At 37.0% G+C, this 25,777-nt stretch overlaps 2 protein-coding genes across 4 annotated transcripts in view; one reads left to right on the top strand and one right to left on the bottom strand.

Moving 5' to 3' along the window:
* The window catches only part of LOC134743438 (V-type proton ATPase 116 kDa subunit a 1-like), a 60,428-nt gene that overhangs the window by 24,771 nt on the left and 9,880 nt on the right, over window positions 1–25,777 (top strand). For both annotated transcript variants that reach the window (XM_063676837.1, XM_063676834.1), the window contains 7 exons: window positions 4,717–4,843; window positions 6,005–6,181; window positions 8,382–8,594; window positions 10,316–10,466; window positions 11,125–11,264; window positions 23,159–23,395; window positions 24,435–24,547. In XM_063676837.1, coding sequence (XP_063532907.1) covers window positions 4,717–4,843; window positions 6,005–6,181; window positions 8,382–8,594; window positions 10,316–10,466; window positions 11,125–11,264; window positions 23,159–23,395; window positions 24,435–24,547 — 1,158 coding nt within the window. The remainder of the gene's footprint in view (window positions 1–4,716; window positions 4,844–6,004; window positions 6,182–8,381; window positions 8,595–10,315; window positions 10,467–11,124; window positions 11,265–23,158; window positions 23,396–24,434; window positions 24,548–25,777) is intronic.
* On the bottom strand, window positions 15,475–19,436 carry LOC134743306 (uncharacterized). Of its 2 annotated transcripts, XM_063676698.1 has the most exons (3): window positions 19,287–19,389; window positions 17,836–17,874; window positions 15,475–16,890 (listed from the first exon to the last, which is right to left on the bottom strand). In XM_063676698.1, exons 1-3 carry the CDS (start codon window positions 19,335–19,337, stop codon window positions 15,787–15,789), a joined length of 1,194 nt encoding a protein of 397 aa, XP_063532768.1. In that variant the 5' UTR covers window positions 19,338–19,389; the 3' UTR covers window positions 15,475–15,786. The 2 variants fall into 2 exon arrangements, with proteins under 2 accessions (XP_063532768.1, XP_063532769.1); XM_063676699.1 differs by lacking the exon at window positions 17,836–17,874 and having other exon boundaries at window positions 19,287–19,436.

The following is a 25,777-nucleotide window of genomic DNA, read 5'->3' on the forward strand; positions in this document are numbered from 1 at the left end:
GTAAAAGTCGCTCAGTATAATCTCAAAACCTCCCAACCCATAAGTAGGATCTAAAGTGCTGCTGAATGAATGAAATGCTGCGAACTGCGAAAGAGCTACATACCGCTTAAGAGAGATCTCTTTTAGAACTTTCATAACTCAATATTTGTTCAGTTCATTGTATCCTTCCTCCTAACATGCGTAAACGAAGTGATCTAACCAAGGCATTGTCATAATAATAGCACTATTTATCAGCTATCTACCTCAGAACCAAACAGATCTAACCCCCCACTTCTACACGCGATTATTGTACTTATTGGTATGAATTATAGCTTGGAATCGCATGAACGTTAACAAAGTCTAAGGGCCTACCGCGAACACAGAAGTTTACAAATTGCGGGCATCTTTCTCTTTTACTACAATTAAGGCATCATTAAAGTGACAGAGAACGATGTCTGCAATTTACTAAACTTCGGTGTTCGCGGTAGGCCCCCAGGATTTAATAACACGCTTAATTTCTCACCATTTAAGTGATTCAACGGATCAGGTGTGAATTCGCTGTATGAAGCGTTAATTAATAGTTTACACCAGCAACACTTGAACCACCATTGATATATGTACGTTATGTCTGTACAATAAGGTATGAAATCAGTTAACGATGTTACTAAGAGCATTTAATTGGCACAAACGTGTTGCTCATAATAAAATCGTCCACAATATTAAGAGGAGGCGTAAAGCCAGGAAATTATAAGACTTGAAGAAGGAAACTTGCGACGGAAGATATATGGTCATCGCGCGGGTTTTTTTTTACCTTTTATTTCTATAAATTTGAAAATATACTCATTAAATTTTTCCTCGTCAGATCCCTCGGCAATATCATCTAGCTGACATGCATGACCCTGTGGTGTCAGCATGGTTGCATTTTTATCACCTGTCACTATGCCTGTCGTTTTCGCACTTACCTACTTGTTAGAACGTGACAGGCATGGTGACAGGCGATAAAAATGCTACCGTGCTAAGCCCGCTGCAGGAAACGGTATACGAAAAATATAAAATAAAACTTTTCGTATTTTTTTTGTCAAGCCAACTTTAACCTTTTAAGGTTTCGGTTAGAATCTGCTCTTGCAAATACGGGCAGTTTCCGTGTGAATTTATTTATTGCTAAATATTGCCTTTGATTAAAATGTTTTAATGTACAATTTTGCGTCAAAACTACAATTAAACGCAAGTTAGCCCCCTCTTAAGTGTTGATTTTAGTAATGATACCGTATTTGGGTATTGAAAATTGATTCAAACAACGTTAACTATATCAGATAGATATAACTCCGTAATAGATGGATACAGTCTAAGGAAAAAACGTGCCTCGAAAATCAAGAAAATTTGATTCTCGTTCAGAGGGCGCTACTAGTTTTGGCCTACAGTCGTATAGATGGCGTTGACGGTTTCGTTTGTTATTTAACAATTTTAACGCATATCAGTGAAAGAACATGGGTCAAAATCATAAAAATAATTAATGCAAATAAAAAAAATCATTTATCTATATTTAAATACATTTTATCGTATTTTTATAAATATTTATTTTTAGTTTTAAAGTGTGTCGACAGATGGCAGTGAATTTACTGGGGTTACAAAATTTACTATGACAGTACCGCTCTAGTATAAGTTACTCTATGATTTTAGTAATGATACCGTATTTGGGTAGTGAAAATTGATTCAAACAACGTTAACTATATAAGCCTCTGTGATTTCGGTGAAGATTGTGGTTAGGCCCGTAGGCCGTAGTTACAATTATTTGTATTACCCAATGGGTCAATGTGAAGACGAATATTGGTAGAACTAACATATGAACCCTATATAGGGAAGCGAGAAATCCGTTAAGGTTACCAGTGGAGTAAATTAAACCATTGTGTATATGTATGTACAGTTGTACATACATGTATAAACTGGTTCAACATTAGGCAATGTTGCCACCATGCCAAACATTATTTAACTTGAAAAGATTGTCGTCCTCTACGTCAGTTTATAATAAATATCGAATACCTAATAATTATTGCCTTTCTCCTTAGGAATAAGTATATACCTAGTCTAGCCATAAATTCCGTAAATTGCACATAACAACTATAAATTAAAAGTTATTGAAACAAATTCAATAAGTATTATCAAATAGACAAACTAATGACGAATTTAAAAAACAATGATTATTAGATTTTGTCATCTCTTGCGTACTTACGCAACTACGATTATTTACGTGCTTTTTAATATATTACTGTGTAATTTATTATATTATTTTGTAATTCGTTTTAAATGTTTTAACCTCATATAGAAATATTTTCGGAATTAAATAATTTCATTCATTCATTCATTTAATGAAGCAGCGAAGTTCCTCAAAAACACGCACGTCTTTTTCACCACCTCCGTCGGAAATTTCGACCCCATAGCTTTAAATTTTTTCTGTAACAATTTTTTTTTACGTATCGCGTATATCAAATTTCATCGAAATCGTTAGAGCCGGTTCAGAGTTCCCAAAAAATATATATACATACAATAATTGCTCGTTTAATTTAAAGGTGTAAGTTACGTTCATTAGTGGCAATCTTGCTTACGTAGCTCAGGTATTCTCACGTCTTTGAAATACCTGTTTTAATCGTATAGGTAATATAAAAAAAAGTCTTGTGGTTGCTTTTTACGCAACGATAACCGTTATCAATATCAATAAGACTAAATTACAATGTCATACTGTTATCTTGTACATTTACGATGGAATTTTTTTTTGGAACGAAGTTCCTTATCGGACGATTGGCGGCAAAAGAAAGTGTAAGACACGATAACCCGTCACGACCCATACGATTGAGAATGAAGGAGAATATGAATGAGGATGACGGACACGGACACGAAGAACATAACATAACATAAATGTTCATAATTAAAATTAAATTAAATTAAATTGTCATTTATTTCAGGCCTAATACACCCATATGTGTTAGTAACTTACATAGCTAATAAAAATAATGTTAGTGCAATTACAAAACAAATTAACATGCAAATTAACTAATGACTAGGAGCTAACTTAGGGCTAGGACACACCGGATGAGCCTTATAAATCTAACATATCACCACAAATTATCATCATTTTTGACTAGAAAATGCAACAAATAATTAAAACTCAACACAATACAATTCAAATTAAATAATTAAATTAAAAATTCAATAATAATTAAAATTACAATTATTACAATTAAAATTACAAGTATTCACATTTGTCAAATTGTATAAATTAAAAACACAAAAAATATTCAATAGATAATAAATGCTAATTAAGACAACGCAATCCGGAGTGTGTTACCAGTTATAATTTACAAAGCTGGAGTGCATATTAATCCAGCTTTGGAGCATCGGTGAATTCCATCCCATCCATAAACCATACTAATATTATAAATGGGAAAGTCTGTCTGTGTGTTCCCTCTTGGCATAGAGATAGGTTGAGTCCCTGAGAAGGACATACAGGACATTTTCTTTCATTCGGAATACGGGTGTTTTTGTCATCAAATGAGTGTTGCAGATACGAGGTTGAGTAAGTATAGCGGCGATATTTAGTTTTAAAGGGTGTTTTGGTAAATTAAATTTATGAAAATTAGTATTGGCTTTTTGCTATAGCTCGACCACACTAAGTTTTCATGCCAAGTGTTACGTCGGTCCTATAGAATATGTATGCATTGTCACTGTAAAGTCAGTGTAAACTTAGCGCGGTCGGAGTACTCAGTGTGGTAAGTACATAGGTATGGTATATAATGGTACCTAATTCCTTTTCATTTAAAGTAAACATTTTTACATACTCTGTTATTACGGTATTGTATAATTATTTATTAAAATATAGCATCATGTCATATACTTACGTTTAAGCATGATTTTAAAATTTATTATATTAATCATAGTCATAACCAGAAAATAAATCTACAGATTAATCTAAAAAGTATTTAATACAATCTTTACCATCCTATACAATATATTCCGGTTATCTCTTGGTTATGTCTATGTTTGCATCATTTGTGACGTTTTCAACCAAAAGGTACCACATTGTCGCTTGTCGATAAGGTTGATTTCGAATTGAAGCTATATGGAAATAGCGCCTTATTAACAACCGACAATAAGTACCCTTTTGGTTGAAAATGGCACATTTATTGATAGCTCATGTTTTTCAGTTAAGCAGTTAATGTATGGAGTTTCTACATTAATACTATAGACTTACTCGTATATTGACCGGGATATTAGTCAATATAAGTCTAGTGAAACTAATCGTGAATCATTCAAAACTCTTTCTACATTAATGCCTGACTTTGACCTATCAAGAAACTTACATTCCCTGAAAATTGCACGCATAGCAAAAAATTGAGGAGCGGAATTATGTTGAAATACTACACTTACATATATGCTCTGTTCTATCAAGGTGATTTTCTAGTTTGAAGAGAATCGCCCTCCAAATGAGCCAAAATGTGGTATTTTCTATAAAAAGGGACCTTATTGTCGATGGCGCTTACGCTATTATAAACGATGCTCCGATATAAATACAATGCCGCGCGACGCTGTGCGGCGTAAGCGCCATCGACAATAAGGTCCCTTTTCATAGAAAATACCTCAAATACGTACTCAAACCTTTGCTATGCATTCAATATTCAAAAGTTTTATAAGTTTCTTTATTCTATAAAATCATTTCGATATCCTAACCCGGTTTCTGTATAGCTTCGTCGCTGGTGTGATCCTTCGTGAACGCATACCAGCGTTCGAGCGTATGCTGTGGCGCGCGTGCCGCGGCAATGTCTTCCTGCGTCAAGCTGAAATCGACTCGCCTCTTGAGGACCCGTCTTCCGTAAGTTGTATACAAGGTGGCTAAAAAATAAGTGCATTCCCGTTGCCAGGGAGGTTTTGGGATTATACTGAGCAACTTTTACTGGGACCAACCCCGAAATCGCGAAAAAAATTTTTTTCATTCATTTCGGCTGGTCCATTTTCTATGGGATGGTAAAAAAATTTTTCGCGGTTTCGTGGTTGGTCCCATAGTAAAAGTTGCTCAGTATAATCCCAAAACCTCTCTGGCAACGGAAATGCACTTATTTTTTTGTCACCTAGTATATTTAATATTTAAATATTTTTCACATCTTTCGATACGTCCAGCCATCAAGAACGTCCTCTATATTGCACTCCTCATAAATCATCCGAGCAGTACTGAACACAACTATTGCAATTCTTCATTCACAATCTGTTTACCTTAACGTTTACGTATTTTACAGCGAACAGATTTTTTTTGGCAATGAATGATGGCAAGGATATTCCTTTTCATGCTTGTTTTTTGTTTTTTCAACCTTTTAATAAAATGACCGACCGCACCGCAAATTGACGCAGTGTATGTGTATACGCAGAAAGGTGTTTTGTATTTTGCGTTTTAGCCATAAATGTTGCTGCGTAAACGGTGCGTCAACGTCTTTTGAACAGTGGTGTTTCTGATCTATAACCAGTTATTCAACAATGATATTTCCTAGTAAGATCAATTCAAATCTTTTATTTCAGGTCATAATTACATAATATAACATGAAATACAAAAAAAAGTGTGTGCGTGTAATCTTTACGCGCGATTGAAGTAAAACTTCTTTGACGATGACGTTTATCGCTATGTTGGCACTTTGACGTGTGACCTATTGTGCGTGTGTCACTCCTGAGCGTTACTTCCGTCAGAATAAAAATCTGAGTTACCCTCTAGTCGCGCCTAAAGAAGCTTTACTTAAAAAAAACATTAAAAAAACACAAATAAAAATGACATTCCTAATCACAATTTACAATTTAAATGCAATTTAATTAAGTGCCATAGTATGGGTATAACTAAAGAGCATATTACGCTATCCTAATTTAGTGACTAACAAGAGGGAGGACGCTATACGTGAGAAACGATAGGATGTATCTCTTATCGCGTCTCACGTGTAACGGCGTCCCTCTTTTTAGTCACTAAATTCAAACTAACTCCCGTTCTCCACAGTCCGACCAGGTGTACAAATCGGTCTTCATCATCTTCTTCCAAGGCGACCAGCTGAAGACGCGCGTCAAGAAAATCTGCGAGGGCTTCCGCGCCACACTCTACCCTTGCCCCGAAGCACCCGCGGACCGACGTGAAATGGCCATGGGTGTCATGACACGGATTGAAGATCTTAATACGGTAATAACTTAGACATTCCTAAAAAACCGGCCAAGTGCGCGTCGGACTCGCGCACGAAGGGTTCCGTACCGTTATCTTTAAAAACAGCAAAAAAATCACGTTTGTTGTATGGGAGCCCCCTTAATTTTAATTTGTTTTTATAGCGGCAACAGAAATACATCATCTGTGAAAATTTCAACTGTCTAGCTATCACGGTTCATGAGATACAGCCTGGTGACCGACGGACAGACATACAGCGAAGTCTTAGTAATAGGGTCCCGTTTTTACCCTTTGGGTACGGAACCCTTAAAAAAGGGGGGGGGGGGGGAAATGACCTCTAGGCACTTCCACAGTAAACAGTACTAGTGACTTCAATGTCCTGATCTTAGTGATCGCCCCATCTTATGGAACTGATTAGTGAAAATGTTTACTACCTAAGTATCCGCGGAACAATGAGTGTTGGCCATAGGCGCTGTGACACGAGGATCTTTACACTGTCAGAACTCCCAAAATACTTCCGAGGGAAAAGTCAAAGACCCCCTAAAAAATTCCAAAGCGAACGGTCGGGTCTACTGTCATCACATTAGCTGTTCTATTTTATGGGAACTGAGGGTAATAGATTGGCGAGGGATTTTGTGCCATTCACTTGCCCCGAAGCACCCGCGGACCGACGTGAAATGGCCATGGGCGTCATGACACGGACCGGAAGATCTACACGGTGAGAATCACTCACGTGACCGTGATTTTTTACCAATAAATAAACTGAACTGAACTGAACCGAAAACAACCACACAGCGGCACACACCACACTACAATCACACACCGTTACACACCGTATTTGTGCGAGTGAGGTGCGCTTCGAGTGATACCAAAATGAAATTTGACCAGGCTTCTTGGTTAACCTTTTCGACGCCGTGTCAAACACAGAAGCTGTCACTCGGACGCCACGTCACCGACGTGTCAAAACTGAAATTGAACTTTATGCACATGCACGTAGGTCATGTTGCTCATGTCATGTCATGTTGCTCTGTGGTCTGTGACGAATTAATCGGTGTTTGGCGTTGGACCTGCGGTGCCGATATATCGGTCATTGGCGTCCAAAGGGTTAAACAATTCATGTAAGTATGTATACTTATTTTAACTTTTAGTGTATATTACTTCGGGCCTGTCACAACTTATATCAAAACCGATGTGTCGTTTTCAATCAAAGGGTACCACATTGTCGCTTGCCATAAGGACGCTCTGACAGGTTATTCGTATAAAGATACAATCCAATTTCGTCCTTATGGTAAGCGACAATGTGGTACCTTTTGCTTGAAAACGTCATCAATAATATACCTCATACATTATTAAAATACTGCTTTTATCATATTGGGGTCAAATCATTATATCACAGCTTAGACAAATTACATGCGACGTGTACGAGTAAATGGCCTCGAGTGTAATAGCCGTTAAAAAGGTACGGCTTTGACACCATTGTCACATAAAACATGTAGCTATTATTGCAGGATAATTGCGTAGGCCCTTAGCTATGAAATATGGGGCATTTTCTATGAAAAGGGACCTTATTGTCGATGGCGCTTACGCCGCACAGCGTCGCGCGGCATTGTATTTATATCGGAGCATCGTTAATAATGGCGTAAGCGCCATCGACAATAAGGTCCCTTTTTTATAGAAAATACCACATATGTTACGTTCTGAAGATTATAAACATATTTAAATTGTTTGTCAAATACTAAGTCTTATGGATTTTCAACAAAAAAAAATCGAATTATACAGTAGCGATCAAAAGTATTTTGACAAATGAGCCTCTTTCAATATGTTTATGAATAGGGTATTATATTTATTTTTTACGTTACGATTATATCTTATTTACCCTTCATTTGTTACTTTTCCACTTAGATTACTAAAACTAAACAACAGACTTAGTATTTGAACTGATAATTTGTGCTACAGGTTGATCAAAAGAATTTTGACACTAATGAAATGTTTTTGCTGGCAAGACGGTTAAATAAAACATTTCATTAATATTTAATGGAATATTCTCTGGCCTTCCTCACAGCAGTAGATCGAGGCGGCATCAAAATCGCTGCAGCGCTTGCAGAGCTTGGTCTGACTCTAGTACTATTCAAACACCTAGTACTATCAGATAGTTAAGTTTGAACCACAAAACAAAACTTGTATGACTCAATCTGTACTAATACGTGTTTCTCCCCTCCAGGTCCTCGGCCAGACGCAAGACCACCGTCACCGCGTGCTCGTCGCCGCCGCCAAGAACATCAAGAACTGGTTCGTCAAAGTCCGCAAGATCAAGGCCATCTACCACACCCTGAACCTGTTCAACCTGGATGTCACTCAGAAGTGTCTGATTGCTGAATGCTGGGTGCCGGCCCTTGACATGGAGACTATTCAACTGGCTTTGAGGAGGGGAACGGTAAGATTTTCTTCCATACGCTTAAGTATCATGAAGGAAAGAAGGAAGATCAAGCCCATCTAACACTCCCTGAACCTGTTCAACCTGGATGTCACTCAGAAGTGTCTGATTGCTGAATGCTGGGTGCCGGCCCTTGACATGGAAACTATTCAACTGGCCTTGAGGAGGGGAACGGTAAGATTTTCTTCCATACGCTTAAGTATCATGAAGGAAAGAAGGAAGATCAAGCCCATCTAACACTCCCTGAACCTGTTCAACCTGGATGTCACTCAGAAGTGACTGATTGCTGAATGCTGGGTGCCGGCCCTTGACATGGAAACTATTCAACTGGCCTTGAGGAGGGGAACGGTAAGATTTTCTTCCATACGCTTAAGTATCATGAAGGAAAGAAGGAACATCAAGCCCATCTAACACTCCCGGAAACTGTTCAACCTGGATGTCACTCAGAAGTGTCTGATTGCTGAATGCTGGGTGCTGGCCCTTGACATGGAAACTATTCAACTGGCTTTGAGGAGGGGAACGGTAAGATTTTCTTCCATACGCGTAAGTATCATGAAGGAAAGAAGGAACATCAAGCCCATCTAACACTCCTTGAACCTGTTCAACCTGGATGTCACTCAGAAGTGTCTGATTGCTGAATGCTGGGTGCCGGCCCTTGACATGGAAACTATTGAACTGGCTTTGAGGAGAGGAACAGTAAGATTTTCTACCATACGCTTAAGTATCATGAAGGGAAGAAGGAAGATCAAGCTCATCTAACACTCCCTGAAACTGTTCAACCTGGATGTCACTCAGAAGTGTTGAATGCTGGGTGCCAGCTCTTGACTTGGAGACTATTCAACTGGCTTTGAGAAGGGGAACGGTAAGATTTTCTACCATACGCTTAAGTATCATGAAGGAAAGAAGGAAAATCAAGCCCATCTAACACTCCCTGAACCTGTTCTACCTGGATTTCACTCAGAAGTGTTGAATGCTGGGTGCCAGCTCTTCACTTGGAGACCTATCCAACAGGCTTTGAGGAGAGGAAGGGTAAGATTTTCTACCATACGCTTAAGTATCATGAAGGGAAGAAGGAAGATCAAGCCCATCTAACACTCCCTGAACCTGTTCAACCTGTATGTCACTCGGAAGTGTCTGATTGCTGAGTGCCAGCTCTTGACTTGGAGACTATCCAACTGGCTTTGAGGAGAGGAACGGTAAGATTTTCTACCATACGCTTGAGTATCAATAACTGGTGGTGAAAGGAAGATCAAGCCCATCTAACACTCCCTTAACCTGTTCAACCTGGATGTCACTCAGAAGTGTCCAGAACTATTGAATGCAAAACCGAATTTTAATTGTATGGAATAATCGGTTAATAACCGAATATTAACCGAATTTTCATACAAATAAAAACCGGTTTTGCATTCCCTATCCAGAACACTGCAAGAGTACACTTCTGCATACCTTCATGCGCCAATACAGATGGGTCATACTCATACAGAAAAACAAACAACGTCTCTTGTTGTATTCCCAATATTGTTCCCAAAATAATAGCCTTATTTCTGATTGTGACTGATATCAACCTAACCAGCTCCCGAAGTACTTTGGCCCGTATCATAATGGTAAATACTTGTTTTACTAATATTCTTAACTTTCGGGAACAGGAAAGTGTGTCTCAGTTTTTCTTACTACAATTTGCATTTTGTTACAAAAATCTTTAATTATTCGGTTTTCATCAGGAACGGTCCGGAAGCTCAGTACCCCCAATCCTGAACCGGATGGAGACGCTGGAGGACCCGCCGACTTACAACCGCACCAACAAGTTCACGTCCGCCTTCCAGAACCTCATCTACGCGTACGGTGTCGCCACCTACCGCGAGGTCAACCCCGGTGAGACATTTATTATTGACCCCTATAATAACAGATACAGGGTGGCTAAAAAATAAGTGCATTTCCGTTGCCAGGGAGGTTTTTGAATTATACTGAGCAACTTTTACTATGGGACCAACCACGAAATCGCGTAATTTTTTTTACCCTCCCATAGAAAACGGACAAGCCGAAATGTAGGTTGGTCCCATGGTAAAAGTTGTTCAGTATAATTACAATACCTCCCTGGTAAAGGGAATGCACTTATTTTTGAGCCACCGTGTAAACTCTCTGCAAAGACAGCTTTGTCAGAAGAAAGCGGTGCCAATTTCAAATGTGCGCGGATATTGTTAGTGTTGCGTGTCGTGCCGTGGACAATAAACATTATACAGAAACGCGTAGATAAAATTTATTTGTCTACCCCGAACATTTATACAAACTAATGTCGGGTAGTTTAGTGTTGTTTACCAATATCTCAATTGACATTTGCTGGGACGTCAATCTTCCGTGACCACAGTTAGTGCAACCTAGTTGAAACGTCGGAAAAAAGGTAAAATAATGAAATTTAATCGCGTTAGACCCGGTAATGACATTAATTATGTGTACAAGACGCGAGAGTTTAAAACTTGATTTAGTTATAAAATTCAACATGTGGAAAACCCTATTAAACTTTTGTCCACAGCTCCGTACACCATCATAACCTTCCCGTTCCTGTTCGCCGTTATGTTCGGCGATCTGGGCCACGGCGCTCTGATGGCCGCCTTCGGGTTCTGGATGTGCTATAAGGAGAAACCTCTGCAGGCCAAGAAGATTGATAGCGAGGTAGGTTTCTTTAAAAACCGTCCAAGTGCGAGTCGGACTCGCGCACTAAGGGTTCCGTACCATTACGCAAAAAAACGACAATAAAATCACTTCTGTTGTTGTTTATTCTGTTTTTAGTATTTGTTGTTATAGCGGCAACAGAAATCAGGGCTCGGAACCGGTATTGAAATATCGGTTAATATCGTTCCTAAACCGTTATTCTATTTCGTTCATTAATAAACCGGTTAATTGATGGAACGCGAACTTTAAAATTTAGTTCTCTCTTCTTACCGGTTAGTTGAGAGAACGATTTGTTTTTGTTTTCGTGGAACGATATATAACGGTTAATCTCAGCCGCCTACAATTCTCCGAATTCTCGATGTTGACTTGACAGTGCTGTTGCTTGCTGACTGAATTGTTTATTTTTTTATACTTTTTAGGCGTGTGACATTTGACTGTTGGTGTGTAGTGTTACATTTAAAATGGATTCACCAAGTTTTAAATACAGTACCGGCCAATAATATATCACCTCTATGTTTTTACGGCATAATTTTTTTATGTTTGTGAGTGACTTCCACCTCACTGCTTTAGGTAGTCTAGTAGTATTCCTTTGTACGGGCGATGAGAACAATTGGTCTCATGTAATTGTTTTTTCATAGAGGTTGTTTTTTATGTATTGTTAACTTCATTTTTTTACTAGAGGTTTTTTAGTAATATGCTCAGTATCCTATTGTAATTCACAGTATTTCATTGAAATATTCATCATAATTATATTTGTATAAAACTAGCTGTTGCCCGCGACTTCGTACGCGTGGATTTGTATGTTGGTGGTTATATAAGTCTTTTACATGAGCATATTAGAAGAGATATCAGTAGGGACGGTTAATCATTGGTTAATAATTATACAATGCATGAAATTTGTCTTTCACAAACTACGAAGTTTCAAGCCCCTGAGCTAAAAAAAAATGTTCTCGATACTCACTCAACCCTCTCAGAAGATGTTCAAGTCCACAACTTTTTTTTTTAATGTTCGCTCCCGATGCAAACTTTATTACTTAATACAAACATTACAAACTTCAAAAACGGCGAAATCAGCTTTCGTCTATTTTAATATAATGCCCTTTTACCAAGTTTCAAGCTCCTACCTTAAAATAAAACTTGTACCACATATAAACTTACATCCCCTTTTTAACCCCCTTAGGGGTTAAAGTTCTAAGAACGTTGAAACAACTGTTTTTGTTATCTTAAACAATGCTTTTCTAAGAAGTTTCAAAGTATTTGTAATAGATTTAAATTTTTAACCCCTTTTTAACCCTTTTAAGAGATAAATATTTAAAAATGCTTCAATTACTTTTCCTGTATTCTAATAATATGCCTTTACACAAAGATTGAAGTGTCGCACTCAAAAAAAAGGTTTGATCTCCATACATATTTTCAACCAATTTTTTACCACCTTGGGGGATGAATTTTCAAAAATTCTGAAATTAGTTATCTTCTCTTTTCATTAAATGTCTTCCTACGAAGTTTCAAGTACCTGGCTTAAAATAAAATTAGGACCCCTACAAACTTTCAACCCCTTTAGGGGATGAATTTTTAAAAACCGGCCAAGTGCGAGTCGGTTCCTTACTATTACGCAAAAAACGACAAAAATATCACGTTTGTTGTATGGGAGCCCCACTTAAATATTTATTTAATTCTGTTTCTTGTATTTGTTGTTATAGCGGCAACAGTAATATATCATCTGTGATAATTTCAACTGTCTAGCTATCACGATTCATGAGATACAGCCTAGTGACAGACGGACAGACAGACAGACTGTGGAGTCTTAGTATTAGGGTCCCGTTTTTACCCTTTGGGTACGGAACCCTAAAAACGCTGAAATTACTTTTCTTGTATTCTAATAACATGAGTTTATACAAATATTCAAGTCCCGGCACTCAAACGGCACTGTTTGACCTTCATACAAATATTTAACCCCTTTGCACCACCTTAAGGGATGTATTTTCCAAAACGCTGAAATCAGTTTTCTTCTCTTTTAATGAAATACTTTTTTACGAAGTTTCAAAATTCATAGCTTAAAATAAAATTAGAACCCTATACAAACTTTCAACCCCTTTATAACCCTTTTAAGGGATGAATTTTAAAAATCTCTGAAATTACTTTTCTTTTATTCTAATAATATGCCATTATACAAAGATTTATGTCCCGCACTCAAAATATATTTGATCTCCATACAAACTTTCAACCCCTTTTTCACCACCTTGGGGGATGTATTTTTAAAAACGCTGAAATTAGTTTACTTCTCTTTTAATAAAATGCTTTTTTACGAAGTTTTAAATTCCTAGCTTAAATAAAATTGGAACCCTATACAAACTTTCAACCCCTTTTTAACCCTGTTAGGGAATGAATTAAAAAAAACGCTGAAATTACTTTTCCTGTATTCTAATAATATGCCCATATACAAAGTTTCAAGTCCCGCAGTTGAAAATTTTTTGATCTAAATACGAACTTTCAATACCTATTTCACCACCTTAGGGCATGAATTTTCAAAATCGCTGAAATTACTTTTCTTGTATTCTACTAATATTGTACAAAGATTTAAGTCACGCACCCACAAAAATATTTGATTTCCATACAAACTTTCAACTCCTTTTTCACCACCTTGGGGGATGAATTTTTAAAAACACTGAAATTAGTTTTCTTGTTTTTTAAATATAATACCTTTTTGCAGTTTCAAGTTCCTAGCTTAAAATAAAATTTGAACTCCAAGACAAACTTTCATCCCCTCTTTAACCCCCTTAGGGATGGAATTTCCAAAAACCCCAAATTTTTTTTTTTGTAATCGGTTATTATGCCTTTCCAAGAAGTTTCAAAGCATTTGTAATGGATTCAAACTTTCAACCCCTTTTTAACCCTCTTACGGGATAAATTTTAAAAAACACTGAAATTACTTTTCCTATATTCTAATAATATGCCCATACCATATACAAAGATTCAAGTCCCGCACTTGAAATTTTTTTGATCTCCATACAAACTTTCAACCCCTTTTTCACCACCTTAGGGGATGAATTTTCAAAAACGCTGAAATTATTTTTCTTGTACTTTAATAATATATCTTTTCCCGCAGCTTCAAATTCCTAGCTTAAAATAAAAATTGAACCTCATAACAAACTTTCATCCCCTTTTCAACCCAATTAAGGGTTGAATTTCTTAAAATCCCTTCTTATTTCTTGTACACAATATAAATGTAACCTGTTGTACAAAATTCCAACTTTCTAACTTTTGTGGTTTCGCCTCTGCGTTGATGAGTCAGTCACTAAGTCAGTCACTGAAACTGAATACTAAATTTGTTGGTTTTCAATAAATAATAAAAATTATTAATAATATTTCTTTGTATAATTAATATAATTATTTAAACTGTTATAAAAAAGTTATTTTATTATAATTATATACTTATATGTAGCATGATTAGTATGTATAATAAACACATGTAAAAGCACTAGTTCTCATTATGTATTTAGGTATAGTAGGTACTCAATCGCGGTCGGCAAACTAAAACGATTTCAAAATAGTCATAATTTTTTGAAATCTGTGCCCCCAAAGAATTTAAAAAAACTATTTGTTAACAAACAGGAAAATACTAACTAACATACAATAATTAAAAGATACCTAATAAATATTGAACACAAAAAAACAACATTCGTCACAGCAAAAGGATTCCTACTAAGCAATACGCTTCGCTTTTTCGAGCAAAGCATTGATAATCTGCCGGACTGCCGGTTACAAAGAATAAAACTCGTTTTAACTTGCTGCGACATTGTCAAATTAACCGGTTTATTGCGAACGAAATAAGAACTCAAGAACGAAATGCGAACGAATTGGTGTAAACCGTTCTCTCAAAAGAACTGTTCTTTAACCGGTAACCGCAAACGGAAACGAAATCCTTTTCGTTCCCGGGCGAATGAGCGATAACGGTTTGAGCATTGAGACCGGTTTCCGAGCCCTGACAGAAATACATCATCTGTGAAAATATCAACTGTCTTCTTCGTTCGTTCGTTCTTCTATCACGGTTCATGAGATACAGCCTGGTGACAGACAGACGGACAGCGGAGTCTTAGTAATAGGGTCCCGTTTTTACCCTTTGGGTACGAAACCCTGATAATTAACACATTAAGTATTCCACTTCTAATGTCAAATCAAGGAATTAATGCGAATTAAAGAAACAAATTAAATTATTATATGCACGCTTTATTAAATACAACATCTACAGGGTGTGAGTATGAGTATGAGTATGAGTAATCTCTTAGTTAAGTAAGTCTGATACAGGAATATGTATTACTGTTAATGTAATACATAAAACATTATTTACAGTGTGCAATTTACTGGCTATTATTTTAACATGATAGAGGTTTAAGTCACTTAGTGAATATTGTCAATTAATATTTAAAGCAACAGCAAAACGTAAATTATTTTATGATTTAACTAAAAAAAAATGGTTGCCATACATTCCGCAAATAAGTAGCTAAGATGGTAGATTGGAGGTCTATAAATTTAACAAACCACCGCCACCACCAACGACACCAGGCAACACATCTGCTACAACAGCATCCCGTCCAAGCAAAGAGACGTCCGCACCTAATAAGGAACCTTTACCCCCTCCGCTGCCGCTTATACCACCGCCACTACCCCCTGTACCACCGCCACCACCAACGACACCAGGCAACACATCTGCTACAACAGCATCCCGTCCAAGCAAAGACACGTCCACACCTAATAAGGAACCTTTACCACCTCCGCTGCCGCTTGTACCACCGCCACTACCCCCTGTACCACCTCCAGTAACGCCCCTAAGAAGACCAGGCACTAATCCCCCACCGCCAGAATCCCCAGTAACGCCCCTAAGAAGACCAGGCACTAATCCCCCACCGCCAGAATCCCCAGTAACGCCCTTAAGAAGACCAGGCACTAATCCCCCACCGCCAGAATCCCCAGTAACGCCCCTAAGAAGACCAGGCACTAATCCCCCTCCACCAGAGCCTCCGGTAACCCCTCCGAGGACTCCAGGCAATAATCCGCCGCTACCAGAACCCCCTTTACCAAGACCAGGTAACACACCGGCGGTCAGCAATGGCTGGCCAAGTAGACTCAAATCTAAATTTAACAGTGATCCTAACGTAAGAGTACCATCACCGCTACCACCGAGTAGCGGTAACACGTTGAGATTGAGAAGGTCCTGTCCAAGCAATGTCACGTCTAATCCTAATAGAGATGCTAACGTATTCCCGCCAGTATCACCGTTACCACCTGTACCACCACCGGTACCTCCATTACCACCGTGACCACCTCCATGACCACCGTGACCACCTCCATGACCACCGTGACCACCTCCATAACCTCCACCGTTACCACCAGTACCACCTCCATGACCACCTGTACCACCTCCACTACCACCGCTATTTCCCCTCCCACAATTATGTACAGTAGTATAGATCAGGGCGTTCGTCAGTTTGTTCACAACTTCGCCGAGAGCACATTCGGGGCTCTTCTCCGGTGTGCAGGCACCGTGTGTGTGATAAGGGGGCGGGGGGGCGTAGTAAGATGGGGGCGCCGCGCACGCTTTCCGTGGGACGTAGCGACCCCATGTCACCTGCGTATAGAGACACAACACAACTGAGGCATTTTCTATGAAAAGGGACCTTATTGTCAATGGCGCTTACGCCGCACAGCGTCGCGCGGCATTGTATTTATTTTGGAGCATCGTTAATAATGGCGTAAGCGCCATCGACAATAAGGTCCCTTTTTATAGAAAATACCACAAATACTCTATTGCACACCTCTATGTAAGAAAATAAAGCTTGAACTCGCCAAAATTTGGGCATACATTTTCATGGCGTTAGCCGCGATAGCTAAAGACGCCGGTTCGAATCCGGCCTTCACCACTGGAGGACTTCGTCACTTTTTTTTTTTTTCTTTAATATATGACATGTTTTACAGGTTTTAATTTATATATAGTAGTGTGACTACTTAAAAAACACAAATCAAAATATTTAATAAAATAATTTGATTTGTTTCCAAACTTGTTCATACATTTTGGCTTATAATTTTTGTTATGGTTGTTATAGTTTTTTTTTATAGCCTTGGAAAATTCGACTGGACTAAAGAGACTTGTAAAAATGTTATTATATCAAGAATCGATTAGTTTTTGTGATTTTGAAATGTTGCGGAGACGTTTTAATGGACCAGAAAACAGAAAAACATAAGATGGAAATAGCAAAAGAAAACTTGGAACATACACCTACAGCTTTCTTATATTAAGACCGAAACCTATATTTTGTTGTTGCAAAAATGGTACAAATATTGCAATTTGGGGCATTTTCTATGAAAAAGGACCTTATTGTCGATGGCGCTTACGCCGCACAGCGCCGCGCGGCATTGTATTTATATCGGAGCATCGTTAATAATGGCGTAAGCGCCATCGACAATAAGGTCCCTTTTTATAGAAAATACCACATATTATCATCTAATCTGCAAATAACTCTGGCTTGGACTACTTTAACATTCTGTAATCATATCGAACAAAGTGCATAGTGACCTGGTCATCACACATTCTGTGGTGTATCAAATCCTGAGGCTGAAATGAAATTCATGTATATTAATATGATAATTGATAAACTATAAGTATAGCGTCTATAATATTTGCAACTACATATATTATTTTATTTTTATTTTATTTATTTATTTATGTTCAATGTATATTTAGCTCCAAAAGACCTTCAATTTCGATTTATTTATAATTTTATATGCCCAAATTTTGGCGTGTTCATGCTTTAATACAGAAAATACAGCAACACACGTAATACACAACAGGCGGTCTTATCGCTAAAAAGCGAGCTCTACCTGACTACCCTGAGTTAAAAACTTTAGTTAAATACAGAAAAAAATGAGGAATTTTCTATGAAAAGGGACCTTATTGTCAATGGCGCTTACGCCACACAGCGTCGCGCGGCATTGTATTTACATCGGAGCATCATTAATAATGGCGTAAGCGTCATCGACAATAAGGTCCCTTTTTATAGAAAATACCACAAATTATGTAGTTACACTAAATGTCAAATATTAAAATAAATTAATTGACAAAACTAATACAATTCTAAGGTCTAATATTTAACAATACGTATTAGTATAAAAAATATTTATAATAACTATTATAATAATTAACTTACATCCATAAAGAGAGTAGAAGAAAAACGACTATAAAAAGCCTTCACATTTTAAATTAAGTAAAAATCAATTAACTAACCCAACACATATTTGGCGTAACATACAAATTAATGTACTTGTAGGCTGTAATTCCAAAATTCTAAATAGCGATATATGAAATGTGTATTAAAACATTTAAAACTGGGTTCATATGAACACTTGTTGTAAAAAGCCCTTTCTTACAGACCTTATATGACATTTGGTTAAATTGGTTATAAATGAATTACCGTAAGGTCGGGGTACTTTAGTCCTTACAAGGTTACTTTGTCCACCCATGAAAACCTATTTTATTGAATTGATACATTCTTAAAAATTACATTATGAGATTAATCTGTTTTTGTGTAAGCGTTTAGTGTCGTTTTTAATAATTAAGTCATTCAATAAATAGGTCTTCATGGGTGGACAAAGTAACCTTGGAGGGCTAAAGCCGCTAAAGTACCCCGACCTTACGGTAATTCATTTATAACCAAATGTCATATAAGGTCTGTAAGAAAGGGCTTTTTACAACAAGTGTTCATATGAACCCAGTTTTAATACACATTTCATATATCGCTTTTTAGAATTTTGGAATTTCAGCCTACGAGTACATTAATTTGTATGTTACGCCAAAAATATGTGTTTGGTTAGTTAATTGATTTTAATTTAATTTAAAATGTGAAGACTTTTTATAGTCTTCTTTCTTCCACTCCCTTTATGGATGCAAGTTAATTATTTTAACCACATAAAATACCCCGACCTTACGGTATGAATAAAAGTTATTACGAAGTTAAAAAATGGACTTACCTCGCACAGGGATGCTAATGAAGCCAAGAAAATAAGTCTAAGATAGACCATTGGTACGAATTATACTACCATTCTATTCATGTTCACTTTTATAAACACTTTAAACTCATTGCTTCACACTGCAGCTGTCACAGCACCTGTGTGACAGCTGTCTTTTTGTGGTTAAGTACAGTCAACACCGTAAGAACATACGTTATAAAATCTTACGACTATGAAAATAAAGTACATGAATGAACACATTTTTATGTCGGCAAGTACACTGATAGTATAGTAAATACGAAACATGATGAAATTTCATAAAACGCACAAATTAACCACTTTTAATTGATATTTGTTTATGTATCTAGGCGTAAGGAAGTATCAAAAAGTCACGTACTGTTGATTAGAATGTGTGTCAATGGGTAATAGGATAGTTAAATTAAATGTGTCGTTTTCAAGCAAAAAGGTACCACATTGTCGCTTGCCATAAGGACGCTCTGACAGGTCTTTCGTATAAAGATACAAGCAATTCTCGTCCTTATGTTAAGCGACAATGTGGTACTTTTTGATTGAAAACGTCACAAATTGTTTCATAGCAATCGTGAATGAAATTAGCATTTTAACTATTTTCAGAAATCAGCAGACTAGAAATATTTATTGTAATAGTCGCTGCATTTTTAGGATTCCGTAGTCAATAATTAAACGTTTGTTGTGTTCCTGCCGGTGAGTAAGGTTGCCAGAGCTCGAGGGAGAGGAGTGTTAGGGTCGACAACGCGCGTGTAACTCCTCTGGAGTTGCAGGCGTACATAGGCTACGGAGACTGCTTAACATCAGGCGGGCCGTATGCTTGTTTGCCACCGACGTAGTATGAAAAAAATGAATATAATAGACATTCCATCCATTCCATTCCATTTGACATTAATATTTTTAGCATTTTTTGCTTTAAGTGAATAACTCTAAAGATAGTCGAATGAACTTCAATCAGCGTCATCTACGTTATGTCAGCAGTAGCACAATCAAATCCGAGTAATAGCTACTTTCATTTAAACACCGATATCAAAAATATGCACATAGTTACAGAGATGTTATAAGCAGAGCCCGGAATTTTCGCTGCAAAACAAAAGACTTGTCGCAATCTCGCTAGAGTTAGAAACATTCTTTTATCGATATCGATAGTTGGAAAAAAACGGTCAACCAAATTAAAATTTAATAAGAAAATTTACGTGAGGTTTTTATTTGGTTTGTGATATTGATAGGAGTAGATAATCATTAATTTCTCAACCTGCTCTGGGAGTAAACAGTTTCGTTTATCACTATAAAGCCATTTATGTGTAAGGGCAAAGTCGATATTCAGGTCGAACCATAATACTCACAATCGATATGTGATAACCCCGTAAGAGTGATAAGGATAGATATATGTATAAACAATAATGTTAGAGTAGGATAGCGCTTTAGAGAATAAAGAACACTTCCAATATGTCGTTGTTTCAATAAATACCTGTTCCAAAACTTGCAATACATGTTCAATTGTATGTGCGCCTTCAGCAAGTGATGTCATAGACACAATAGAAAGAGATATTATTTATGTATATGGTCCACCCTTGACGTATATTTCTGACAAAGCCCCATGTTTTATGAGTCAATCAACTCAACGTTTCTTTACAAAATATGGAATACAACATCTGCCCACAACACCATACACGGCTCAGAGCAACGGATTAATTGAAAGAGCAAATGCCACGATTGTTGCAACTCTGACTAAAATGGCATTGGAAAATAGTACAGAGTGGGACAAGTTATTGCCTAATACTTTATTAGCAATAAACACATCAAGACAGAAGACGACAGAATATTCCCCATTTTATTTGTTACATGGATATCATCCTAGAATACCACCAAATGAAATTCACATAGGTACTATTCAAGACAATATGGACCGGACACATCAGTTAGATTTATTATCGCAAGCAAGAACCATAGCAAACAAAAAAATAGAAGAGCAACATTATAGAAATAAAGTCAGATTTGACCTCAGAAAATTAGAACATAACTTCAAGGAGGGTGAATATGTTTTATATGCATGGCCCCAACCACAAGATCATAAGTTGACACCAAAATACAAGGGACCATACAAAATAGTCAAAAAAGTAGGATCAGTTTGTTATGAGATACAGAATGTCAGACAACCCGCAAAGAAGAAGATAGTACATGTACAATTTTTGAAACCCTTAACACCACCTCCCGCTTTAGATTCTTTTTCAGCTTTTTCAGATCCACAAAACAATGACCATACCCATAATTACCAATACAAGGATGATGACAATGATGATGTAAACTCCCATAGTGACCAGTACAAGGATGATGACAGCGATGATGTAGACTCCCATAGTGACCAGATACAGGAGGATCATCAGACCACGGACGTGACCCATCACTCAGGAGGACGAAGACAGTATGTAACCAGTAGAGGACGCATCACTGAGAGGCCATACAAGTATGATATGTAACCGAATTTGACAATATAACTATATGTATTTTTCTTATATTCCATGAAAGTATATAATCTATGTACTAAAAAGTCTTAGATATCAAACCTTTTCTATCTTCTCAATTCAAAGTATATTCAGTAATAAATCCAAACAAATTTAATAAGAAAACAGTCCAGTAATTACATAATATATTTTTTTTTTATTAAAACAGTTTCAAGTATGCAAAAAAAAAAGAAAGGAAAGAAAAGACAGTTTGCGAAGCGCCAGAGTGTGTACATAAACAGAGGTTGCTATAAATATGTACATATCTAGTTTTAAGTGTATATAGGTTTGTATAGTAGGGTAAAATTTTAAAACTGCATGTGATAAGGAGATTTTGTACATAATGACTGAGATGTAGTTGTAATATAATAATTAGAATAAGGATACCAACATCAAAACATTTTGTATATAAAGAAACAATGAACTGTTCCATGAAATGTGTATAAAGTAATAGCTATTAGTTGTATAGTTGTGTATTAGAATCATTAAAATTGCTGTATATATGTTGCTTCACAAAAAAAAACAAGTAAAAGTAAGAAAATGTAAAAAAAAATGTGCTGTATAAATTTTGCTTATAGTAAAAGGTCATGACAAATTAAGGTCAGTAGTAAATAAAAACAGTTTGGAAATGTATAAAACAAATTTAACATGCAAATAATGATGATTTAAACAAGAAGTGTAACAGTAGAGTATAATAACATAATTTTCATCTAGAACAGTTGTAATTTCAAGTTTGACAATATTAGAGATTCAGTAATGAAGAATTGTATAACGTTAGTAATGTATAATAAGTAGTTTCAGTTTCAGGCCCGCCCCAATTAAATGGAAGTAACTTAACATAGTAAAAATTTGTTTTCTTAATTTAATTATAAAGTTTTGTTTAGTAGTTGAAATAATGGCATGTAAGGGTAATAGAGATGTGAAATTTAAAATTAAAATAATATAAATATTCTTTTCAAATTAAATTTCAAAGGGCATGTAAGGGCAAAGTCGATATTCAGGTCGAACCATAATACTCACAATCGATATGTGATAACCCCGTAAGAGTGATAAGGATAGATATATGTAAAAACAATAATGTTAGAGTAGGATAGCGCTTTAGAGAATAAAGAACACTTCCAATATGTCGTTGTTTCAATCAGCAAGTCCTTACATATGTATACTATTACATTATGTAGGTATAATAATTCTAACTCTAGCAAGATTGCGACAGTCTTTTGTTTTGCCGCGAAAATTCCGGGCTCTGATTATAAGCCACCGCGCCAACCCTCTTTTCGTTTCCGACCCCTTCTAAAAAAAAAACAAAAAAAACTACAATGGCCTACATTTTTAGACCTAACTTTAATTTTTTATTTTCCCCAGATCTGGACGATATTCTTCGGCGGCCGCTACATCATCCTCCTCATGGGCCTCTTCTCCATGTACACCGGCCTCATCTACAATGACATATTCTCCAAAAGTCTCAACGTCTTCGGCTCGGCGTGGCGCAACAACTACAACAAGACGACGCTGCAAGAAAACGCCATGTTGCAACTCAATCCGGACTCGTTGGACTACGTTCAGACCCCGTACCCGTTCGGAATTGATCCCGTGTGGCAGGTAAACTTTTTAACAAATTTAATCGAAGATACATAAGGACATATTCTCGAAGTCTCAACATGTTTGGTGATGCAACAACTACGACAAGTCGACTCTACAGGAAAACGCGATATTGCAACTCAGTCCGGACTCGTGGGACCATGTTCAGACCCCGTACCCGTTTGGAATTGATCCCTTGTGGCAGGTAAGTCTCAACATTTCGAAGAGAAACACATCACAGATAAATAGTGACATATTCTCGAAAAGTCTTAACATCTTTGGTGATACAACAACTACTACAAGAAAACGCCATGTTGCAACTCAATCCGGACTCGATGGACTATGTTCAGACCCCGTACCCGTTCGGAATTGATCCCGTGTGGCAGGTAAACTTTTCAACAAATTTAATCAAAGATACATAAGGACATATTCTCGAAGTCTCAACATGTTTGGTGATGCAACAACTACGACAAGTCGACTCTACAGTAAACCGCGATATTGCAACTCAATCCGGGCTCGCGAGACTACGTTCAGACCCCGTACCCGTTCGGAATTGATCCCGTGATTCCCGTGTTGCAGGTAAGTCTCAACATTTCGAAGAGAAACACATCACAGATAAATAGTGACATATTCTCGAAAAGTCTCAACATCTTTGGTAATGCAACAACTACAAGACGACGCTGCCAGAAAGCGCCATGTTGCAACTCAATCCGGACTCGTGAGACTACGTTCAGACCCGTGTGGCAGATCCAGAGTTATGTATCCTCTAAAAGTCAATATCTTTGGTGATGCAACAATTTCTTCGCTTCTCTATCTTCTGCACACCCTTCAAGTGGCAGACCGCCGGCTCACGGTCGATTGAGTTATTCCACTCACAGAAGCTCGGTAGAGAAGAAGGAGCGAAGCTCTTCCATTCTGACTGCCTGAGCGACATACGTATACAAATACGAGAGCTCGACAGGTTTATGGGGAAATTATCATCCGATTTTTTTTATACCATTTAAAATTGATATTTGTTTGTCTACACGCGTCGTGTTTAAATATATGTTTTTGTTGCCAGCTCGCCGAAGCCAACAAGATTATCTTCATGAACGCGTACAAGATGAAGATATCCATCATCATCGGTGTCTTCCATATGTTATTCGGTGTCTGCATGTCACTCTGGAACCATCTGTGAGCACTATTATTATTACAAATATCGCCGCTATATTTACTTACTCAACCTCGTATCTGCAACACTCATTTGATGACAAAAACACCCGTATTCCGAATGAAAGAAAAGCGACATTTCCATCAAATGATTGTTGCAGATATGAGGTTGAGTAAGTATAGCGACGATATGTAGTTAATGTATAAACAATTTAGTAGTTCTACCCGAACAGAGAACCCGCGATACTTACCCCCTTATTCATAAACGTCTACTAAAGTTGACAAGCTGCTAATAATCGTATGTCCCTTTCCATCATACCAATACGTCGGAAAGGGACAAACTATTATTAGCGGCTTGTCGACTTTAGTAGACCCTCTAACTCAACCTCCAAATCCAACCTACTCAACTTTAAATATTGTATCATATTCAATCTAAATAAGTATTTTATACAATCGTGATAGGAGAGTTTTTCAATCGAGTACCGTGCTGAGTGGCCTTATTGGGTACGAGATTGAAAAGCTTGATTATATCACTATTGTGTACAATACTTTTTCTACAAGTCAACAAAAATAATACCGCGGGACTTGTGAGGAAAGTAAGATTAAACTTTTATAATTAAATTTGCCAATAATACGCTTATTTTCATATAAAGATCAATATGTTTCTTACCTTGAAATCATTGTTGTTTCTAGTCTGTGCCAAGACGTATGTAGCATACGTTGCTCGTGCATATGATTATTTTAAATTTTTAAAACTAGTAAATAAATATATATTAAGCAAATAAATAAATAAATATTAGGGGACATTTTACATAGATCAATCCCCAAACTAAGCAAAGCTTGTACCATAGAGTAACTTATACTAGAGCGGTACTGTCATAGTAAATTTTGTAACCCCAGTAAATTCACTGCCATCTGTCGACACACTTTAAAACTAAAAATGAAGATTTATAAAAATACGATAAAATGTATTTAAATATGGATAAATGTTTTTTTTTTTATTTGCATTAATTATTTTTATGATTTTGACCCATGTTCTTTCACTGATATGCGTTAAAATTGTTAAATAACAAACGAAACCGTCAACGCCATCTATACGACAGTAGGCCAAAGCTAGTAGCGCCCTCTGAACGAGAATCAAATTTTCTTGATTTTGAGGCACGTTTTTTCCTTAGGCTGTATCCATCTATTACGGAGTTATATCTATCTTTGCTTGTACTATGGGTGCTAGGCGACGACATACATACACAGAAA

This window comes from Cydia strobilella, chromosome 8 (genome assembly GCF_947568885.1).
Source record: "Cydia strobilella chromosome 8, ilCydStro3.1, whole genome shotgun sequence".
In the NCBI taxonomy this organism is placed as follows: Eukaryota; Metazoa; Arthropoda; class Insecta; order Lepidoptera; family Tortricidae; genus Cydia; species Cydia strobilella.